The sequence below is a fragment of the Grammomys surdaster genome, unplaced genomic scaffold (assembly GCF_004785775.1).
Source record: "Grammomys surdaster isolate TR1022 unplaced genomic scaffold, NIH_TR_1.0 63, whole genome shotgun sequence".
NCBI lineage: Eukaryota > Metazoa > Chordata > Mammalia > Rodentia > Muridae > Grammomys > Grammomys surdaster.
Genome location: NW_021604565.1, coordinates 11957426 through 11976725, shown reverse-complemented (window position 1 = coordinate 11976725; position 19300 = coordinate 11957426). Strand labels below are relative to the sequence as shown.

General features: G+C 39.5%; 1 protein-coding gene across 2 annotated transcripts in view; it reads left to right on the top strand.

The window, feature by feature from the left end:
• Positions 1–19300, top strand: part of Stk3 (serine/threonine kinase 3) — a 242458-nt gene that overhangs the window by 125832 nt on the left and 97326 nt on the right. The window contains exon 8 of one of the 2 annotated variants that reach the window (XM_028766083.1): positions 7301–7426. The exons of the other annotated variant lie outside the window; for it this stretch is intronic. Coding sequence (XP_028621916.1) covers positions 7301–7426 — 126 coding nt within the window. The remainder of the gene's footprint in view (positions 1–7300; positions 7427–19300) is intronic. 2 annotated transcript variants of the gene reach the window in all.

The window sequence follows — 19300 nt, the reverse complement described above, 5'->3', positions numbered from 1 at the left end:
TAGTCGGGGTTTCTATTCCTGCACAAACATCATGGCCAAGAAGCAAGTTGGGGAGGAAAGAGTTTATTCAGCTTGCACTTCCACATTGCTGCTCATTACCAAAGGAAGTCAGGACAGGAACTCAAGCAGGTCAGGAAGCAGGAGCTGATGCAGAGGCCATGGAGGGATGTTTCTTACTTGGCTTGCTCAGCTTGCTTTCTTATAGAACCCAAGATTACCAGCTCAGGGATGCTACCACCGACAATGCCCACTCCCCCCACCCCTTGATCACTAATTGAGAAAATGCCTTAGAGCTGGAGCTCATGGAGGCATTTTCTCAGCTGAAGCTTATTTCTCTGTGATAACTCCAGCTTGTGTCAAGTTGACACAAAACCAGCCAGTCCAGCCGGGCACTGCATTGAGACAGCTCTGGGCATGAATGGGCACTGCAGTGAAATAGCTCTGAGCATGAATGGGCACTGCAGTGACATAGCTCTGAGCATGAATGGGCACTTGCTGCCAAGTCTGACACCCTTCTCTGACCTGGATGTATGTGCTCTGACACACCTGTGCACATGTCCTCCCCTGCACATAAAAAATTAAGAGACCAATGAGATGGTTGGCCTAAGGACATGAGTTCAGTCCCCAAGACCTTCAGTAGTAAAAAATAAAAAATGAAAAACAGTTGGCTAAAGCATTTATTTTTAAAGGGTATCAATCTTCCAAGAAAATTTTGAGAACTTCTTGGTGTCATTATTATACTGAACCTGTAAATGATTCACACAAAAGAAACACAGTAGGAAGGAAAGATCTGAAAAAAAGGCAGGAAAAAAAAAGCAATAAAAATTTGATGGTGAAATTTTGTCTGGAGACTTATTTATTTATTTATTCATAGATAATGTCTTTATTTCTAGCTTTCCCCCCATATGGTAAAAATATTTTTTTTGTTTTCAAGTTAAAAAGGATGGAAGCACTTAAAATATAAATATATCAATATAATTCCTTAATTTTGTGGAGGTTATTATAGCCCAGAAAAATTAAATGACACTGAAGATCACATAGTAAACCAGTGATTATTCTAGATAGATTGCATTTGTCCAAGCACCATTCTTTTAAAAAATATTTTAATTAAATTTATTTATTTATGTTAGGGTGAGGATACATGCAGGCCCCAGCACACATGTGGAGTCAGCAGACAACTTGTGGGGGATGTGTGGGTTCTTGCTTTAAACTCAGATCTTTAGGCTCGCTAGCAAGGACCGTTACCTGCTGAGCCATACTACAAGGCCTAAGCCCTACTCTTTATTTCTTCAAGTTTCTACATGAATGGTAGAGTAACTGTTATTTATGTCAACAGTATCTGATTATTTGAGTAAGTAATTTGATGCTGGAATATCAGTTCCCATGGTGTATGACTTATTCTTACCAATTCCAGTAAGATGTAGAAACAACTTTACCCACTTTTCTGACCCTACACTAGAGTATAATTGCCTTAAATATTCCCTCTTTGTAGTTGAGAGCCACATCAGCTCGATAATATTTGCTTTAAACATAAAACTTAATTGAGGAAATTCAAGAGAAGAAGGCAAAGTTCTTGTATTTGCCCTGTTTTTGTTCTTTCTGTTGTTTGTCTTCCTGATGTCTGAAGGTTCCTTACATCATTTCCTTTATTTACAGAACGATTTCAACTGCACTTTTAGAAGTTTGTGGTAATTTTCTTGGTAATATTATGGGTTGGCAGTTTATTTTCCTGCATCACTTGAGGATACATAATTAGAGACTTGTTCCTATTGGAGGAGTCATGTTCACCTACCTGTTTATATATTCATTCATCCATATTGTGTGTGTCCTCGTCCATCCATCCATCCATCCATCCATCCATCCATCCATCCATCATCCCTTCCTGAAATGTCAAAGATCAAGGGAAGGATGAAGGCCTGTTAGTCTTTGCTGAAGGTGAGCTCTTTCTCCAGTGGCCTATGTTGTTGACACTGTGGGGATGGCTTTCAGTATGATACTCAGTATCATACCAACTAGTGATGATGGTTCAGACCTTCCACAGTGACCCTTCTCCAACAAGGAGGGAGTGGAGTTGCGTATCACTCCCTGTAAAGATCTAAGTCTAGGCTTTCACATGGTCGTTACTGACACTTTCCATTTGAGGAGCAGATTCTTTGTGGAGATGGATCTCCTGTGTTAGCAGGTGGTCGTTTCACAGTAGAAATCCTGGACAGTTAAGAGGGCCGGAAGCCTAGATTTCCCATCAGCTTTTGCCAGTGGTGATGAGCCATAGTGTTCTCCTTGGTGCTTGCCTCTAGTGCAGCTGGTCTCAACCTGTGCTTCACCCCTTTGCGAGTTGAATAACCCTTTCACAGGGGTTGCCTGAGATCATCCGCATATCAGAGATTTACATGACAGTTCATAACAGCAAAATACAGTTATGAAGTAGCAATGAAAATAGTTTTATGATTGGGGGTCACCACAGCATGAAGGTCATTATTAAAAGGTCACAGCATTAGGAAGGTTGAGAGTTGCTGTACTGGTAGACTGGTTGCTGCCTAAAGTTTTCTGTCTATCTGTCCTCTGGCTGTTTGGCCTAAGAGACCACAGTTTTGTAGATGCCTTAAAAGTTTATAACTATTGTTATTTGTGGTGTGCCAAGTAGGTGGGGGAAATCTCACAAAGCCTCACCCCTATTAATAAAGCAATTAATGGCTGCTGATAGAGGGAGAAGCAGTATCCTCCATGGATGAAGTAGCTCATCCAACCCCCAGTGGGCAGCCCTAAGTAGATATACATATGTGAGCAACAGTGAATGAACTCAGTGTGTGTGTGTGTGTGTGTGTGTGTGTGTGTGTATCAGAACCCTGCAGGTTTGTGTGTGTGTGTATCAGAACTCTGCAGGTTTGTGTGTGTGTATCAGTGTGTATCTGTAATAGTGAATTCTTCAGGTTTGTGTGTGTGTGTGTATGTGTGTGTGTGTATCAAAACTCTGCAGGTTTGTGTGTATGTATCAGTGTGTATCAGCAGTAATGAACTCTTCAGGTTTAGTGTGTGTGGATCAGTAATACTTAAATGTGTGTATGCATATTAGTAATAATTAAAGAAAATGAGACCATAAAATTGAAAAATAATGGAAGTATGAGATAATTAGAGGTTGGGTGAGGGAAATGATGTAAATATAGTACTAATATATGAAAATCTCAAAAGTTAGAAAAATTTAAAAATATGATTGATTTAGAGGTAGTTTCTGGTTTTTAATTAGTTTAGTTCTTTTTTTAAATTATTAGGTAGTTCTCTCTCTCTTTTTTTTAATTTTAGAGATTTTTTTTTATGTGCATACACTGTAGCTGTCTTCAGACACACCAGTAGAGAACATCAGATCCCATTACAGATGGTGGTGAGCCACCATGTGGGTGCTGGGGATTGAACTCAAGACCTCTGGAAGAGCAGCCAGTGCTCTTCACTGCTGAGCCACCTCTCCAGCTCTGCTTAGTTCATTTTCTTTACCTGCTTTTGATTGAATTTTTTTAGTTCAGATACATTTAGAGACAGAAGAGCTTTGCTTCCTTTTAGAATTTGTTATTTTCATTTTTTTTTCTTTTGAAGTATTTTTCTGAACCCTTCCTATGAGTGCCCGTTCCTACATTTGTAAGCTGTGTCTGTTCACGGCGGTTTTTTGTGGCAGCTCATTAATCTTTGCGTATGCTTCCACACTGATCTGTAGTGTTCTCATATTTCCATGTTTAAAAAGCACTTGATCCCTTAATCTATCTGCAGTTTAGCTTGGCATTTCTGTGGTAGGGGTTTAGTTCACATACATTTACTCCACCTTCACCAGTGTGCACGGTTCCTTGTATATTACATCCATTTATAGGTATACTGGGGTTTATTGTTCCTTCTCTTCTCATGCTAAAGCCACGTAGGCAAGCATTCTAGGCAAGCAGCAAAATAAATATATTATGTCTTTCATTAACATGAATTTTGTTTAACTTACTCTTTTCTTCTTTATAGTGTATTCTTTTTGATCATGTCATTTGTAAGGCTGTATATCTCACTGCTTATCTTTAACTCAGGTTCTTTTAAGGATGCCTCTTACAGGAACATGAGCTAGATGTGCTTTGTATAAATGTGTTATCTCGTGTAGGAAGCATGTACTTGAGCGATTGAACCCAAGATGGCTTTTGTCTGTAGAATATGAAAATGATGAGTCCTTGATCTACTGATTCACAGTGGCATACAATCATGTGCTAAAGTCTAATTTATAAAGTTACTGTTTTCACTTTTTGCCAAATTGTTTTTTTGTATATGTTTAAATGTTGCTTTACAATCTCAGTGTTATACACATGCATTTAGAAAAATCTGTTCAAAACGACTGATATGTATGATAGAACGTCATCTCTGTACAAAATACTCAAATAGAAATACATTATTATTCTTCAGTTACCTCTTTACTTTGCCAACTGTTTTCTTCTCTCTCTCTCTCTCTCTCTCTCCCTCTCCCTCTCCCTCTCCCTCTCCCTCTCCCTCTCCCTCTCCCTCTCTCTCTCTCTCTGTGTATGTGTGTGTGTGTGTGTTTGAAGTAGTATCTCTTTGTATAGCATCTAGGTCAGCTTTGAACTCAAGGTCTCCCTGCCTTAGCTTCCTGACTGCTAGGCTTGCAGTGTGCCTCCATGCCTAGCCTGCCAGTTTTTCTTGGTTGGTCACAGTTGTTCAGAGAAAGCTGGAGTACACATGGAGTTAGACAGATAAAGATGTTTGAGGTTCAGCATACTTAGCTCTAACTAGAGCACTGTAGTCAACTTATAATAAATGACACAAAGTTAAGATACACTTTGGAACTGAGATATATCTATTGTTTACAGTGTTGGCTTAGTTTTTCCTGAGAAGATAACAAAATATAGTCCAGGTTGAGACTTTTATATCTTTTTTTGAAGGCTGTAATTCTGTTGGTCTTGTTTGTATATTCTGATCAGTTAGTTCTGTTTACACAGGTTGAATGACCGCACCTAAGATGCTGGGGACCAGAAGTGTTCAGATCTTCTTGATTGGATTTGAATATATATGAACACTTCAAGTTGAGCATCTCTTCATCAGAGCATCTGACCCCAAAGGGTTGCAGCATCTGAAATCCCACGTGGCTGCTGTGTTGTTTAAATCCCTTCTGTTCTACCTCCCTTTGCTTGTGTGCTCATGGGCTCTTTGACTAATACTTTGCTGCCACCAAATCTTTCTCCTTTTCCCATCAAATTTATATTTTCTCTCTATTTTGGGAACTGCATAGCCCAGACCCTTAATAATTCATACCTGTATCTTGCCACTGCATTTTATTAGTAAATTCCATTGTAAATTGTAAATTTATGGTATCAACATTTTTCCTATATGCTATTCCTTTATTTGTTTATTAAGGCTGGTTTCATATCAAATCCAGGCTTTCATACTAAATAAACACTTGGCTCAGTTGTCTTGCTGTTAGCCCCAGCTTAGGCTCAGAGAACTTTGCACTGTATTGTTGACTGGATGACGCAGATCATCCCACTAAGTTCTCACCATATGTCTTTGTTTCTTTTTCATTCTCTTCATACTGTGAATACCTTGTCATTCTGTGAGGCAAATAGGGGCTGCTGGAGGTGGCCCCTGGCCCGCCGGCCTATGCCAAGCTTGCAGTCTACAACCCAGCACGCTCTCAGCTTGTTCTTCTGCTTCTGCTTTTCTCTTTTACATGGGTTCTGCTAAACCGTCACAGATATAACTTATATAGCCAACTGTAACTTTAAACTACGTATTTGTCTTCTTAATTTTGTGTGATAAATCCCTCAAGGGCAGTGCATATTTGTTTGTCCCTTTCCTCTTTATTTGAGCAGTCCTTCTACTTACATTAGTTCTCTTTGGGCACTCGACTTTAGCTTGTAGTTTATGGAAGTTGTATCACAGTACCCTATAGCACAGGAGGGAGAGGTCATGGAGAAGTACATGCTCAGGACCCTATGGGCCATATGCCAGGAAGTGGCACATAGCACTGGAGTTCACACTCACAGTGAACACTTAGTTGTGAGTGAGTGCTGGTAACTGTGAAAGGGAAGTGAAGGCTCTGGGCTTCCCTTAGTACTGAGCTCAGGGTACAGGAGCTCTGTTCTGGTGGATGACTGGGATCCTTGAGGACTTGTCACTAGAGTACCTTATCTGATGGTGACTCTAACCGTTTGAAAGGATTAATCAGGACTTTCAAATGATGGTAGGATTCTTACTCATAGCTGTTTCCCCCCTTACTTGATATTTTTTATTTTGATAGTTTTATCAGATAGTTTGTTTGCCATGTAAAAGCCCCTCCAGGTGTCTAATTTTTCATTATTAATTTTTTTGTCTGAATATATTTATGTGTTCTATTAGTCTTTATTAAAACACACAGGGCTGCTTTCCTCTGATTACATATACTAGCAATAATTATGAACGTTGCATTTTGAACCTAGATTATTGCCTCAAAATAATTTTATCTGTGCCATAGATTTCTCCTCTACTGTCTCTTGTGCTGTGCTTGTCAGTGTGATTTAGATGCACTCAGGCTGAAGGGGTAACTTAGATAGCAGAGGCCTTTGCTGGCAGGTATGGTGACCTGAGTTCATTTTCATTCCTGGGTTCACACACACACACACACACATACATATACACACACACACATACACACACACACACACACACACACACACACACACAGACAATTTTAAAATGTAATTCAAAAGTAAACTTAAAAGGTTTTCCTTTTTACTATTTAAAAATACAAGATATAAAATAATAGACAACTTAATCACTTTTTTTAGATCAGGGAAGAAAAAAAAAAAGACTAAACTGAAGCAGTAATTCGACAGGTATTTCTCTGTCTTGGTTGGAAGTGAGTAAACAAGTCAAGATGCAGTAGAGTGAGGTGAGGTGAAAAGAACAGGGTAGCGCCCCTTTGTTTGCCCATCAGATTATTAAGAGTCATTAAATTCTTTACCAGTGATAAAATCAGTTCACTTTTACATGTAATCATTAATCACCTTTAAATATTTGAAATACTTTTAACACTCAATTTTGAGGTCATTTAATGTTATTAATAAGATTATATTTTTATGTATATGCTTAGAATATTTTTGAAAATAATTGAGCTCAAAAGCATTTTTCTTAAAGCAAACAAAATACTATTTTCTTAATCAATGTATTAGTTATAAGTAAAATAATTATTGTAGTCTATTATCCTGGTTAGCAGTTATGGGTGTTTTAATATTCTTTGTTATAAACCAGAAAAATCTGATTTTATACTATTTAACACTGTCTTTTTTAGCATCCTTTTATCAAGAATGCAAAACCCGTGTCAATATTAAGAGACCTGATCACAGAAGCCATGGAAATCAAAGCCAAACGGCATGAAGAACAGCAGCGGGAGTTGGAGGAGGAGGAGGAAAACTCGGTTCGTAATTAGCCTCAGGAGGTTGATATTTTAATCATCTGGGTCATTTTTAAGTAATTTTATTTTGTTCCTTAAAATCTTTTAAGGTTAGTACTTGCTGATTTGATTCAGATGTGAAGTCCAGATATTTCTTTTGCTCTCCTTTCTGGTGAGAATCAGCAATTAATGGAAAGGTAGAGTTGACTCCACAGGACTTTGTAGACACATCACACCTTGAATTCCTGTCACATTTTCATGATGCTTTGATTGGGGACGGGGTGGTTCCTTGCCATGTCTTTCTTTCTTTTATATTTGTTTTAATTTCCTGACTATACATTTCTGGCCTGAATATAATATATAGTGATATTTGAGAGCACTTCTCACTGCCCTCTTGCATCTCTATGCAGAGAGCAGAACTAGTAAAGTAATAAATCCTACTGTAAAGGACTTTGGACTTGATTGCTCCGAGGCCAGGATTTTTTTGCTTCTTCTGGCTTTTCTTCTGGCAGGCTTCAGTTCTGAATGTGTTAAAGGGCATTTCAGGAAGCTGTGCTCACCTGCCCTCTAATGCGACATCTTTTTGCTAGCTTTCAGTTTCTGTCTTGCTGTGTCTCTTGCCCCATGTTTCCTCATTGTCCACATGGGACTGTCCTTATCTATGTCTTTACAGTTTAGAGATATTTTAGAGAAGGCCAAGTATAAATCCACATGTTCTTTTTTAACCCCAAAGATGGGAGGAGAAATCCGCACCCTATAATCACACGAATCCCAGATGCCTAGATGCCAGTGTAAGAGCATGATCAACAACAGCCAGGGCGATGTCACCGCCAGAATCCAGCTATCCTACTACAGCAGAGATGGGACCCAAATCAACATGGCCAAATTAGCTGAAGCAAGCTTTTTTTATTCATGTGCATGTACAGGCTCCCTCCCTCTTCTGGTCATCATTGGATATGAGGAAGATAAGACTTTCATAGCTCAGAAGGAGGGGATTTCCAAATGGGGGAATTTGGTGGGAAAATAGAAGGGATTACAGGAGCTGAGTATAAGCATGGCAAGTTAGTCCCCTGAAGAAGCCATCGTTGCAAGATGGCCATCACAAGTAAGCCATAGCGAGGTCATTATGGGTAGTCATAGAACAGAGACATGATTGCCATTCCTGGAATAGGCAGTACAGAACAATTTTAGGTAAGGTTACAGGCATAGTCCAATCTTTGAAAAATAGAGCTTTGAGCTCACACACACACACACACACACACACACACACACACATCACTACCACCACCAACAACAACAACAAGATAACAGGAATTAACATTCATTGGTCATTGATATCTTTCTTTTTCTTTTTTTTTTAACTTTTTAAATTTTTTTTAAATTTTTTAATTTTTTTGTTTTTTTCATTGATATCTTTTAATATCAATGGACCCAGTTCCCAATAAAAAGACTAACAGAATTCATGTGAAATAGGGAATCTATCTTCTGCATACAAGAAACACTCTTCAACATCAAAGATAGATAGTACTTCAGAGTAAAGGGTTAGAAAAAAGATTTTCCAAGCAAATGGACCTGACAAACAAGCTGGTGTGGCCATACTAATATCTAATAAATTAGACTTCAAACTAAAATTAAAAGAGACAATGAAGGATACTTCATACTCATCAAAGGAAAAATCCACCAAGGTGAGCTTTCAGTTCTTACTATCTATGCCTGAAACTCAAGGGCACCCACATTTACAAAGGAAATACTATTAAAACTTAAAGCACACACTAACCCTCACATTGATAGTGGGAAACTTTGATACTCCATTTTCACCAAGGCATAGGTCATTCAGACAAAAACTAAACAATATACTGGAGTTAAAAGATGTTATGAACCAAATGTACCTAACATACCTACAGAACATTATACCCAAAGTTAAATGAATACATCTTCTCAACATCTCATTGTAACTAGGCTTTCCCAACCTACACCCTAGTTCCTGAAGTAATGACTCTTGAGACTATTTATGAATGAATGCCTAGGCCACAACCTTTGGCTTGTTCCCTACTTAGCTCAGAACTTCATTAACCCTTTTATTCTATTCTGTGAATGCCACATGACTGGTTACCTCTCCTCAGTTTCATGTGTCTTTCTCCTCAGAGTTCTGGATCAATCTATTCCTGAGACTGGCTCTATCCCAGAGTTCCTCTCACCCACCCAGAACTCCCACCTTCTATTTCCTGCCTCAGGTAATTGGCCATCAGATTTTATTGACAGGTGATGGTTCCATACAGTACGTAAGATATTTTGTGTATATCTTATGGAACATTCTTTAAAATTAACCACATACTTGCTCATAAAACAAGTCTCAACAAATAAAAGAAAATTGAAATAACCCCCTGCATTGTATCAGACCACCACAGATTAAAGGTGGATTTTAACAAAAACAGAAACAACAAAAGCCTACAAATTCATGGAAACTAAACAGTCTACTTTTACTGAATAACTACTGGGTCAAGGCAGGAATAAAGAAAGAAATTAAAGACTTCCTAGAATTCAATAAAAATGAATGCACAACATATCTCAACTTATGGGACACAATGAAAGTAGTGCTAAGAGGAAACTTCATAGCACTAAGTACCTTCATAAAGCAATTGGAGAGATCTCATACTAGCAACTTTATAGCACACCTGGAAGCTCTAGAACAAAAAGAAGGAAACTCATTCAAGAAGAGTAGATGGCAGGAAATAGTCGATTGAGGGCTAAGAGCAATAAAAGAGAAACAAAGAAGAATACAAAGAATCACTGAAACAAAAAGCAGGTTCTTTGAGAAAATCAGCAAGATAGACAATCCCTATCCAAACTAACTAAAAGACAAAAAGGCTCCCCAAATTAACAAAATGAGGGAACATAACAGGCAGGGTGGAAACCCAGCACATCATTAGGTCATACTTTAAATACCTGTACGCCACAAAATTGGAAAAACTTAAAAAGAAACCAATAATTTTTCTGATAGATGCTACTTATCAAAGTTAAATCAAGATCAGGTAAACAATTTAAATAGACCTATAACCCCTAAGGAAATAGAAGTAGTCATTAAACATCTCCCCCCTGAAAAAAAAAACCCAAAACAAAAACAAAACCCAGAGTCAGATGGTTTTAGTGCAGAATTCCACCAGACTTTTAAAGAAGAACTAATACCAATACTCCTCAAGTCATTACATAATAGAAACACAAAAGGAACATTCTAGACTTATTATACTACACCACAATCTTCCTGATACCCCAAACATGGAAAGATTCAACAAAGAGAATAACAAACAAATTTCTCACAAAACATTGATGCATAAATCCTAATAAAATACTCACATACAGAATCCAAGAACACTTCAAAAAGATCATCTTCCATGATTAAATAGGTCTCATCTCAGAGATTCAGAGATGGTTCAAAATTGAAAATCAGTCAGTGTTACCCATCATATAAACAAACTAAAGGGAAAAACATCATCATCTCATTTGATGTTGAAAAGCATTTAACAAAATACAACACCCCTTTGTGATAAAAGTCTTGGAGAGATCAGGGATAAAAGGGACATACATAACCAAATGGCAGTTTACAGCAAGTAGACAGCCAACATCAAATTAAATGGAGAGAAACTCAAAACAGTTCCATTAAAATCAGGAACAAGAGAAGGCTATCCACTCTCTATATATCTATTCAGTATTGTACTTAAATTTCTAGCTGGGGCAATGAGAAAACTGAAGGAGGTCAAAAGGATGAAAATTTGAAAGAGCCGGGCAGTGGTGGCACACGCCTTTAATCCCAGCACTTGGGAGGTAGAGGCAGGTGGATTTCTGAGTTCTAGGCCAGCCTGGTCTACAGAGTGAGTTCCAGGACAGCCCGGGCTACACAGAGAAACCCTGTCTCGAAAAACCAAAAAAATAAAATAAAATAAAATAAAATAAAATAAAATTGAAAGAACGTAAAAGTATTGTTATTTGCAGATGATGTAATAGTATACATAAGTGACCCCAAAAATTCTCCCAGAGAGCTCCTCCAAATGATAAAGCACCTTCAGTGAAGTGACTGGATACAAGATTAACTTTAAAAAAAAAAAGTTTCCCTTCTACATAAATGACAAATGGGCTGAGAAAGAAATAAGGGAACACCTTCCACAATAGCCATAAACAATATAAAATATCTTAGAATATCTCTAACCAAGCAAGAGGAAGACCTGTATAACAAAAACTTCACATCCTTGAAGAAAGACATTGAAGAAGATATCAGATGATAGAAAGAATCTCCCATGCTCCTGAATCAGTAGGATTAACATAATAGAAATGGCAGTTTTACCAAAAGCAATCTACAGATCCAGCACAATCCCCATCAAAATTTCAACACAATTCTTCACAAAATCTTGAAAGGACAATACTCAATTTTATATGGAAAAACAGAAACCCAGGATAGCATAAACAATTTTGTATGGTAAAAGAACTTCCAGAGGTCTCACCATCCTTGACTTCAAGTTTAATAGAGCTATAGTAATAAAACCTGCATAGTATTAGCTTTTAAAAAGATGGATTGATCAATGGAGTAGAATCAAATTGAAGGCCCAGGTGTAAATGTACAAACCTACGGACAGCTGATTTTTGATAAAGAAGCCAGAAATACGCAATGGAGAAAAAAGCATCTTCTATAAATGGTGCTGATCTAGCTGGAGCTCAGCAGGTTATAAGACTGTAAATAGGCCCGTATCCATCACCTGCACAAAGCTCGAGTCCAAGTGGATCAAGACCTCATCTTAAAACCAGATGAATTTAACTTGATGGAAGAGAAAGTGGGGAATAGCCTTGAGCATAGGAGACAACTTCTCCAACCGAAACAGTCAATAAATGGGACCCAATGGAACGGAAAAGCAAAGGAGTGTAAGGCAGAAAACATCATCACTGAGACAAAACGGAGCCTACAGAATGGGAAGACATCTTAACCAACCCCACATATGACAGAGGGGTAATATCCAAAATATATAAAGAACTTAAGAAACCAGACATCAACAAACCAAGTAATTCAGTGAAAACATGGAGTGCAGATCTAAATAGAGAATTCTCAACAAGCTCAGAAACACTTAAAGAAATATTCAACATTTTTAGTCATCAGAGAAAGACAAATCAAAACTACTTTGAGATTTTTGCATTACTCCTGTCAGAATGACTAAGATCAAAAGCACAAGTTACAACTCATGCTTGCAGGGACATGGAACACAGAGAGCACTCCTCCGTTGCTGGTGGGAGTGCAAATGTATACCTACTATGGAAATCAATATGGAAATTTCTCAGAAAATTGGGAATTGATCTACCTCAAGACCCAAGTATACCATCTTTGGGCACATACCCAAAGGATGCTCCATCCAACATAAGGACACTTGCTCTACTATGTTCATAACAGCTTTATTTATAATAGCTAGACACTAGAAAGAATCATGATGTCCCTCAAATGAAGAATGAATAAAGAAAATGTGATACATTTACACTAGGGAGTATTACTCAGTTGTTAAAATTAATGACATCATGAATTGTGCATGCAAGTGGATGGAAATAGAAAAAAAAATCATGGGTAAGGTAACACAGACAGACCTAGAAAGACAAACATGAAATGTACTCACTTTTAAGTAAATATTAGCTGTTAAATAAAGGATAATCATGCTAAAATCCACAGACCCAGAGAGGCTAAGTAACCAGGAGGGCTCAAGTTGGAAACACATGGATCTCCTTGGGAAGAGGAAATAAAGTAGACTTTGCTAGTAGACAGTGGTGAGTGAGGATGGGAACGGGGGCGGGGTGTCAGGTGGAGAGTGGGCAGGAAGGAGGGAGAGAGTGTTGGCAGAGAAGACAGGAATTAAGAGGCATTTGGTGAGTGATGTGGAACCCTAGTACAGTGGAATCTCCCTCAAACCTATAAGAGAGACCCTAGCAAAGACTCCTAGTGCTGGGGGACATGGAGCCTGGACTGGCCATCTTCTGTAAACTAACAAAGGCTCCCAGCAGTGGGACGGAGGCATCAGCCCAGCCACAAAACCTTCCACTTACAATCTACCCTGCAAGACATGCTGGGGAATGGTGGTTCAGAACTTGTCTATGTGGTCAACCAATGACTGGCCCAACTTGTGACCCACCCCAAGAGAGGGAGTTCACATCCGAGATTGCCTGGATGGCCAGGAACCAAAGGCTGAACAGTCCAGATACCTAGGATAGAACCCAAACAGGATTGGCAAAAGTAAATAAATAAATAAATAAATAAATAAATAAAGTCATTGAAATGGATCCTTATAACCAGTTTTATTAATTTCATTTTTAGTAATGGTTCTCAAATGTTTTAACCTCCCTTTTAGTCCACCTCCCACCAAAGGTAGTGGACAAGAAAGGATATGGGAGGAGTGGATCTATGTAGAAAGGTTCTCTGGAGCAACTCTCATCTGTGTTGTCTGGAAATCGGCAGTTCAGTTCATAGGTTAGTAGCAGTAGCTACTCCCAAACATTTCATGGATACGCTAGCAGTTCGGTTTGGTGAAGTCAGGATAGCAAACATTCATCAGCAGAGGTGGCACTACCTTCCAGAGACATCCAGTCCTCCCTCAGCCTCAGCATAATTCTGCAGGAGGGACCACGAGGAACACCAGGAGAAGTTCCCAGCTGTGCCTCTGTCAGGGAAATGAAGATTAGCAAAGCTGCAAGACCCACAAGTGTTGCACAGCTAGCTGTACCAGCAGGCCAAGCTCAGCCTCCGGCACTGTCTGTCCAGTTCTATTTATACTTTCTCCAAACATCACGTGTCTTCTAGGGGGTCTTGCCTTAGTATGTGTCTCAGCTGATATCACTCTGCCAATCAGCAAGTCTACAGAAGCAACAAGAAACTGCAGCACACCAGCAGAAGGTTCTTGGTGTGTTTTTCTCTATGGAGACCCAACAAATGCAGCTCAACTAAGCAATGGAATTGTTAGCAAAGAATCCTTCATCACGTGTCCTTTCACGTGCTCGCTTTAGCAGAACACCCTCTCTCCTGTGTCTGCTTCAGGGAAACGTTCCTTCCCAAGTCTGCCTTAGTCTTTCACCGGTGTACACTTCAGGAAAACACTCCATCATGTGTTTTTCCCAGCACATCCAACACAACTGACTTTCCAAAGAACCCTTAAGTTTCCACCTCAGTTCCTGGTGATATGTTGCTGTAGTCATATGTCGTTGCCTAGCCCAGTTGTCATTTGAGAGACTTCATCTGGCAGCTGATGGGAACAGATGCAGACACCCACATGCAAACACTGGGTGGAGCTTGGGGAATCCTATGAAAGACAGGGGGGAAGGGTTATAGGAACTGGAGAGGTTGAGGACACCACAAGAACATGGCCCACAGAATCAGTTAGCAGGGCTCATAGGAGTTTACAGAAACTGTGAATAGGCATGCATGGGTCTGATCTAGGTTCTCTGCTTATATGTTACAGTTGTGTAGTGTGTTCTTGTGGGACTTCTAACAATGAGGGTAGGGTGTGTCTGACTCTGCCTGCTCTTGGGAGCCTTCTCCCACCCCTCTTGATATGAGTATCTACAGTCTTATTGTAACTTGCTATGCCAAGTTTGGTTGCTATCCCTGCTCTTGTTTTTGAAAGGAAATGGAGTGGATCTGGGGAAGAGAGGTGTTGGGAGGTGGACTGGGAGGAGCTAAGGGAGGGAAGACTGTGGTAGGGGTGTAATGTATGAGAGAAGAATAAATTAAAAACAACAAACAGAAGAACCCATGGGTTAGTAACACTTTCCTTTATCCTGCCAGGTTAGAAATTAAAGTTATCAAGAAAAGAAGGTAAACCCTCTGCAACATTAGAAAAACAGTTAAACAAACAAACATGGTAGAGAGCAAGGAGGCAATTTATACCAACATTTTAGTGATAACAGTAGAGATATGATGCTGTCTTTGAATGAGCGGCAGTTCTCTTACAAAATAGCTTTTTCTATGTTGTGGAGTAGTAATATCTTCGCCTGTCCCCAAGTCTGTTCTCCCATAAAACAGCATAAAAATGCCCATGCTAACTGGTAATATAATTAACGCAGCATCTCTATTTGTGGAGTCAAGGTTGTTGCTTTGCATCTCTTATGTGAGTCAAGCTTACCTTGTTTCCTTTGGCTCAGGACAGTTGTGGATTCCTCTTTTGGATTTGTTACTCTTTGGGGACTCATTTGGCTGAAACTTACTGAGGCAAGGATTACCGACAACTGGCTTTAGGATGTGGTGGGAAGTTTGTAAAGATGTTTTGTGTCTCATCAGTTTTCAGTGATGACTTTCCTCAGGACTTTCTTTTATCATTTCAGAGAGGAAAGGCTTTTTCTCCTGGCAGATCCCAGTTAGCTTTTGTGCTGTGTTAGCTTTTGTGCTCAGAGCACCTGTGCTTGCCGGCCACCTTTACTTTCTAGTCCAGATGCTTGCCCAGTCCTCCTCTGATCCTTGGGCTGATAGGACATAGTACAACTTTGACATTTGATCATTGAAACTTTTTGTAAAGATAAACATTGAAGTAAAAATTTGCTACTTTTAAATTTCTAGAACTTTGAAATGTATCGTATTGAGTTGCTTTAAGAATGTATTTTATATTTATACCTATGCCAAATAGGGCTCTTACATTTTTATTCTGAGTGAATGCAGTTTTCAGAGAATTTATGAGTTATAGAAATGACAAAGTATTTTTCCAAATTTAATTTTCTTCTATAAAGCTCAGTTTGCCATAGTTGGAGTCCATCAGTTTTCAATGTGGGTTTTGGGAAGTACAGTGTTTGAGAACCCATTCAAAATATGTCATCAAAAAAATTAAAGCTATATATACCTGTGAGTGTGTACTTACCCTTTAATTTTTTTTATTCCAGAAAGGTATGGGTTATGAGGAATTGTGTGCCTCATGAGAAGGATTCATTAATTTTTTTATCAACGGCTCACACATTTATATAATGACTTGTAGTCATTGTCACAGCTCAGTCATCTTCTTTATCTCCTTCTCCCACTGGCTTCCTTCCTAATGAGACCCTGCTACTGTCGTGTCTTTTTGTGTGTGGTCCACTGAGTTTAGTTATTATTACTTCCCTGAGTCTGGGGCATGTGGATGATTATCTGTAGCTACACAACTGAATAAAGAGACACCCTCCCTCAATAACAGTAATTCCTGGTAGGCCTTCTGGAAGATGAAACTCCAATGAGGAAATGGTAACTGGCCCAATCTTGTGCAGGTCTGTGCAGATAACCATGGCTACAGGGAGTGTGTGTGTACAGTGATGTTGTCATGTCTAGTACACAGCCTTTTGTTGTACAGTTCTCAGCCTTGCCTCTTACATTATTTTCACCCCCTCCTCTGTGATGTTCCCTGAGCTTCAAAGAGTGTGCTGTAGCTTTCCTAGTTGCTGCTGAACACTTAGTATCACATTGGTTAGTTTTGAGTTTCTGCATTAACTACCACCTGCTAGACTTCTCTGATGAAGGCTGGATAAAGAACTAGTAGATAGGTATAAACATGAATATTTAGAAGGCATGTTGACAGCATGACTGTTTGTCAAAACACAAATAGTAGATTAACCCGAGGCCTTTGACCTGCTTAGTGACGGCCTCCTGAGCATGCTTACATGCCAGGCCTGAGCACTCTCCCACAGACTGCCTAGTGATTCCTGTAGAGTCATGGGACTGTTCTCACTGTAGGTCATGTTTTCCCTGGTAGGTCATTATAGCCCATAAGCTTTGCAGCTGCTTAAGACTGTCAAACACCTTTTTAGAGCATAAAGGCTAGCCAGTGTGGGGGAGCTTCCAACTGTGCTCCAACTTGATGTCTGTTTGATGTAGAACCATAATAGTATTTCGTTCAGCAACATCGTTATGTTCTGGTGGAAGCAGAGAACAATAGAATAATTAGAGGTGCTGAAATTATTGTACTGATTTTTTAAATTCATCATATTACAATCATAGATTTTGTTGTTTTTTTATTTAATTTTACTTTTTACTTAGTCACTTTACATCCCAGTCAGTTCTTTCCCACTCCCACCATCCTCTCCCACAATCCTCCCCTTTCTCCTCTGAGCAGGTAAGGTCCCCTGAGTATCTCCCCACCCTGGCACTTCAAGTCTCTACTAAGCTAGCCACTTCCTCTCCCACTGGGCCAGACAAGGCAGCCCAGCTAGAAGAACATATCCCATGTTCAGGCAACAGCTTTTGGCATAGCCCCATCACAGTTGTTCAGGACCCATATGAAGACCAAGCTATATGTCTGCTACATGTGTATGGGGAGGCCTGGGTCCAGCCTGTGTATGTTCCTTGGTTGGTAGTTCAGAATCTGAGAGCCCCAAGGGTCCAGATGAGTTGACTCTCTTGGTCTTCCTGTGGAGTTCCTATCCTCTTCAGGGCCTGCAATCCTTCCTCCTGTTCATGAGTTCCCAAGCTCCATCCACTGCTTGGCTGTGAGTGTCTGTATCTGTTTGAGTCAGCTGCTGGATGGAGCCTCTCAGAGGACAACATGCTCCTGTTAGCAACCATAATAGAGTGTCATTAATAGCAGCAGGGATTGGTGCTTGCCCATAGGATGGGTTTCAAGTTGGGCCATTATTATTATTATTATTATTATTATTATTATTATTATTATTGATTGGCCATTCCCTCAGTCTCTACTCCATCTCCTGTGCCTACATTTCTTGTAGACAGGATAAATTTTGGGTTGAAAGTTTTGTGGGTGGTTTGGTGTCTCTCGCTTCACTGGGGGTTCCTGCCTGGCTACAGGATGTAGCCTCTTCAAGTTCCATATCCCCAAGGTAGTGAATCACCCTGATTGATTCTTGGGCACCTCTCTTATCCTAGGTCTTGACTTGAAGATGTCCCCCCTCCTCACCCCAATCAGTTACAGATTTCCATTCATTCCCATGGCCATCTTGCCATCTCTCCTGTCCCTTTCCACACCTGATCCTGAACATTTCCTCTCTCCTAGTTCCCTCCCTCCTTCCACCTCTTAAGACTATTTTATTCCCCCTCTAAGTGAGATTCACGCATCCTGGCTTGTACCTTCCTTCTATTTTAGCTTATTTGAGTCTGTGGAGTATAGACTTATACCTGTATTTTATGGCGTATATCCACTTATACCATGCATATCCTTGTGGGACTGGGTTACCTCACTTAGGATGATAGTCTCATGTTCCATCCATTTGCCTGCAAAATTTCTGTCTTTTTTTAAATAGCTGAATATTATTCCATTGTGTAGATATATCATGTTTTCTATATCTGTTCTTCAGTTGAGGGACATCTAGGTTGTTTCCAGTTTTTGGTGGCTATGAATAAAGGGGCTATGAACATAGTTGAGTAAGTATCTTTGTGGGATGGTGGGGCATCTTTAGGGTATATGCCCAGGAGTGGTATAGCTGAGTCTTGAGGTAGAACTATTCCCAATTTCCTGAGACACCACCAAATTGATGTCCAAAGTGGTTGTCCAAGTTTGCACTTCCACCACCAGTGAAGATGAGTTCCCCTTGTTCCACATCTTCACCAATATGTGCTATCTTTTGAGTTTTTGATCTTAGCCATTCTGATGGTTGTAAGATAGAACCTCAGATTTGTTTTGATTTGCATTTCCCTGATGACTAAGGATTCAGAACATTTCTTTAAGTGCTTCTCAGCCAATCAAGATCCCTCTGTTGAGAACTCTCTGTTTAGCTCTGTACCCTATTTTTTTAATTGGATTATTTGGGTTATTAGTGTCTTAACTTCTTGAGTTCTTTATAAATTTTGGATATTAGTCCTCTGTCAGATGTAGGGTTGGTGAAGGTCCTTTCCCAATCTGTAGACTGATGTGTTGTTCTTTTGATGGTATCCTATGCCTTACAAAAGCTTTGCAGTTTTGTGAAGTCCCA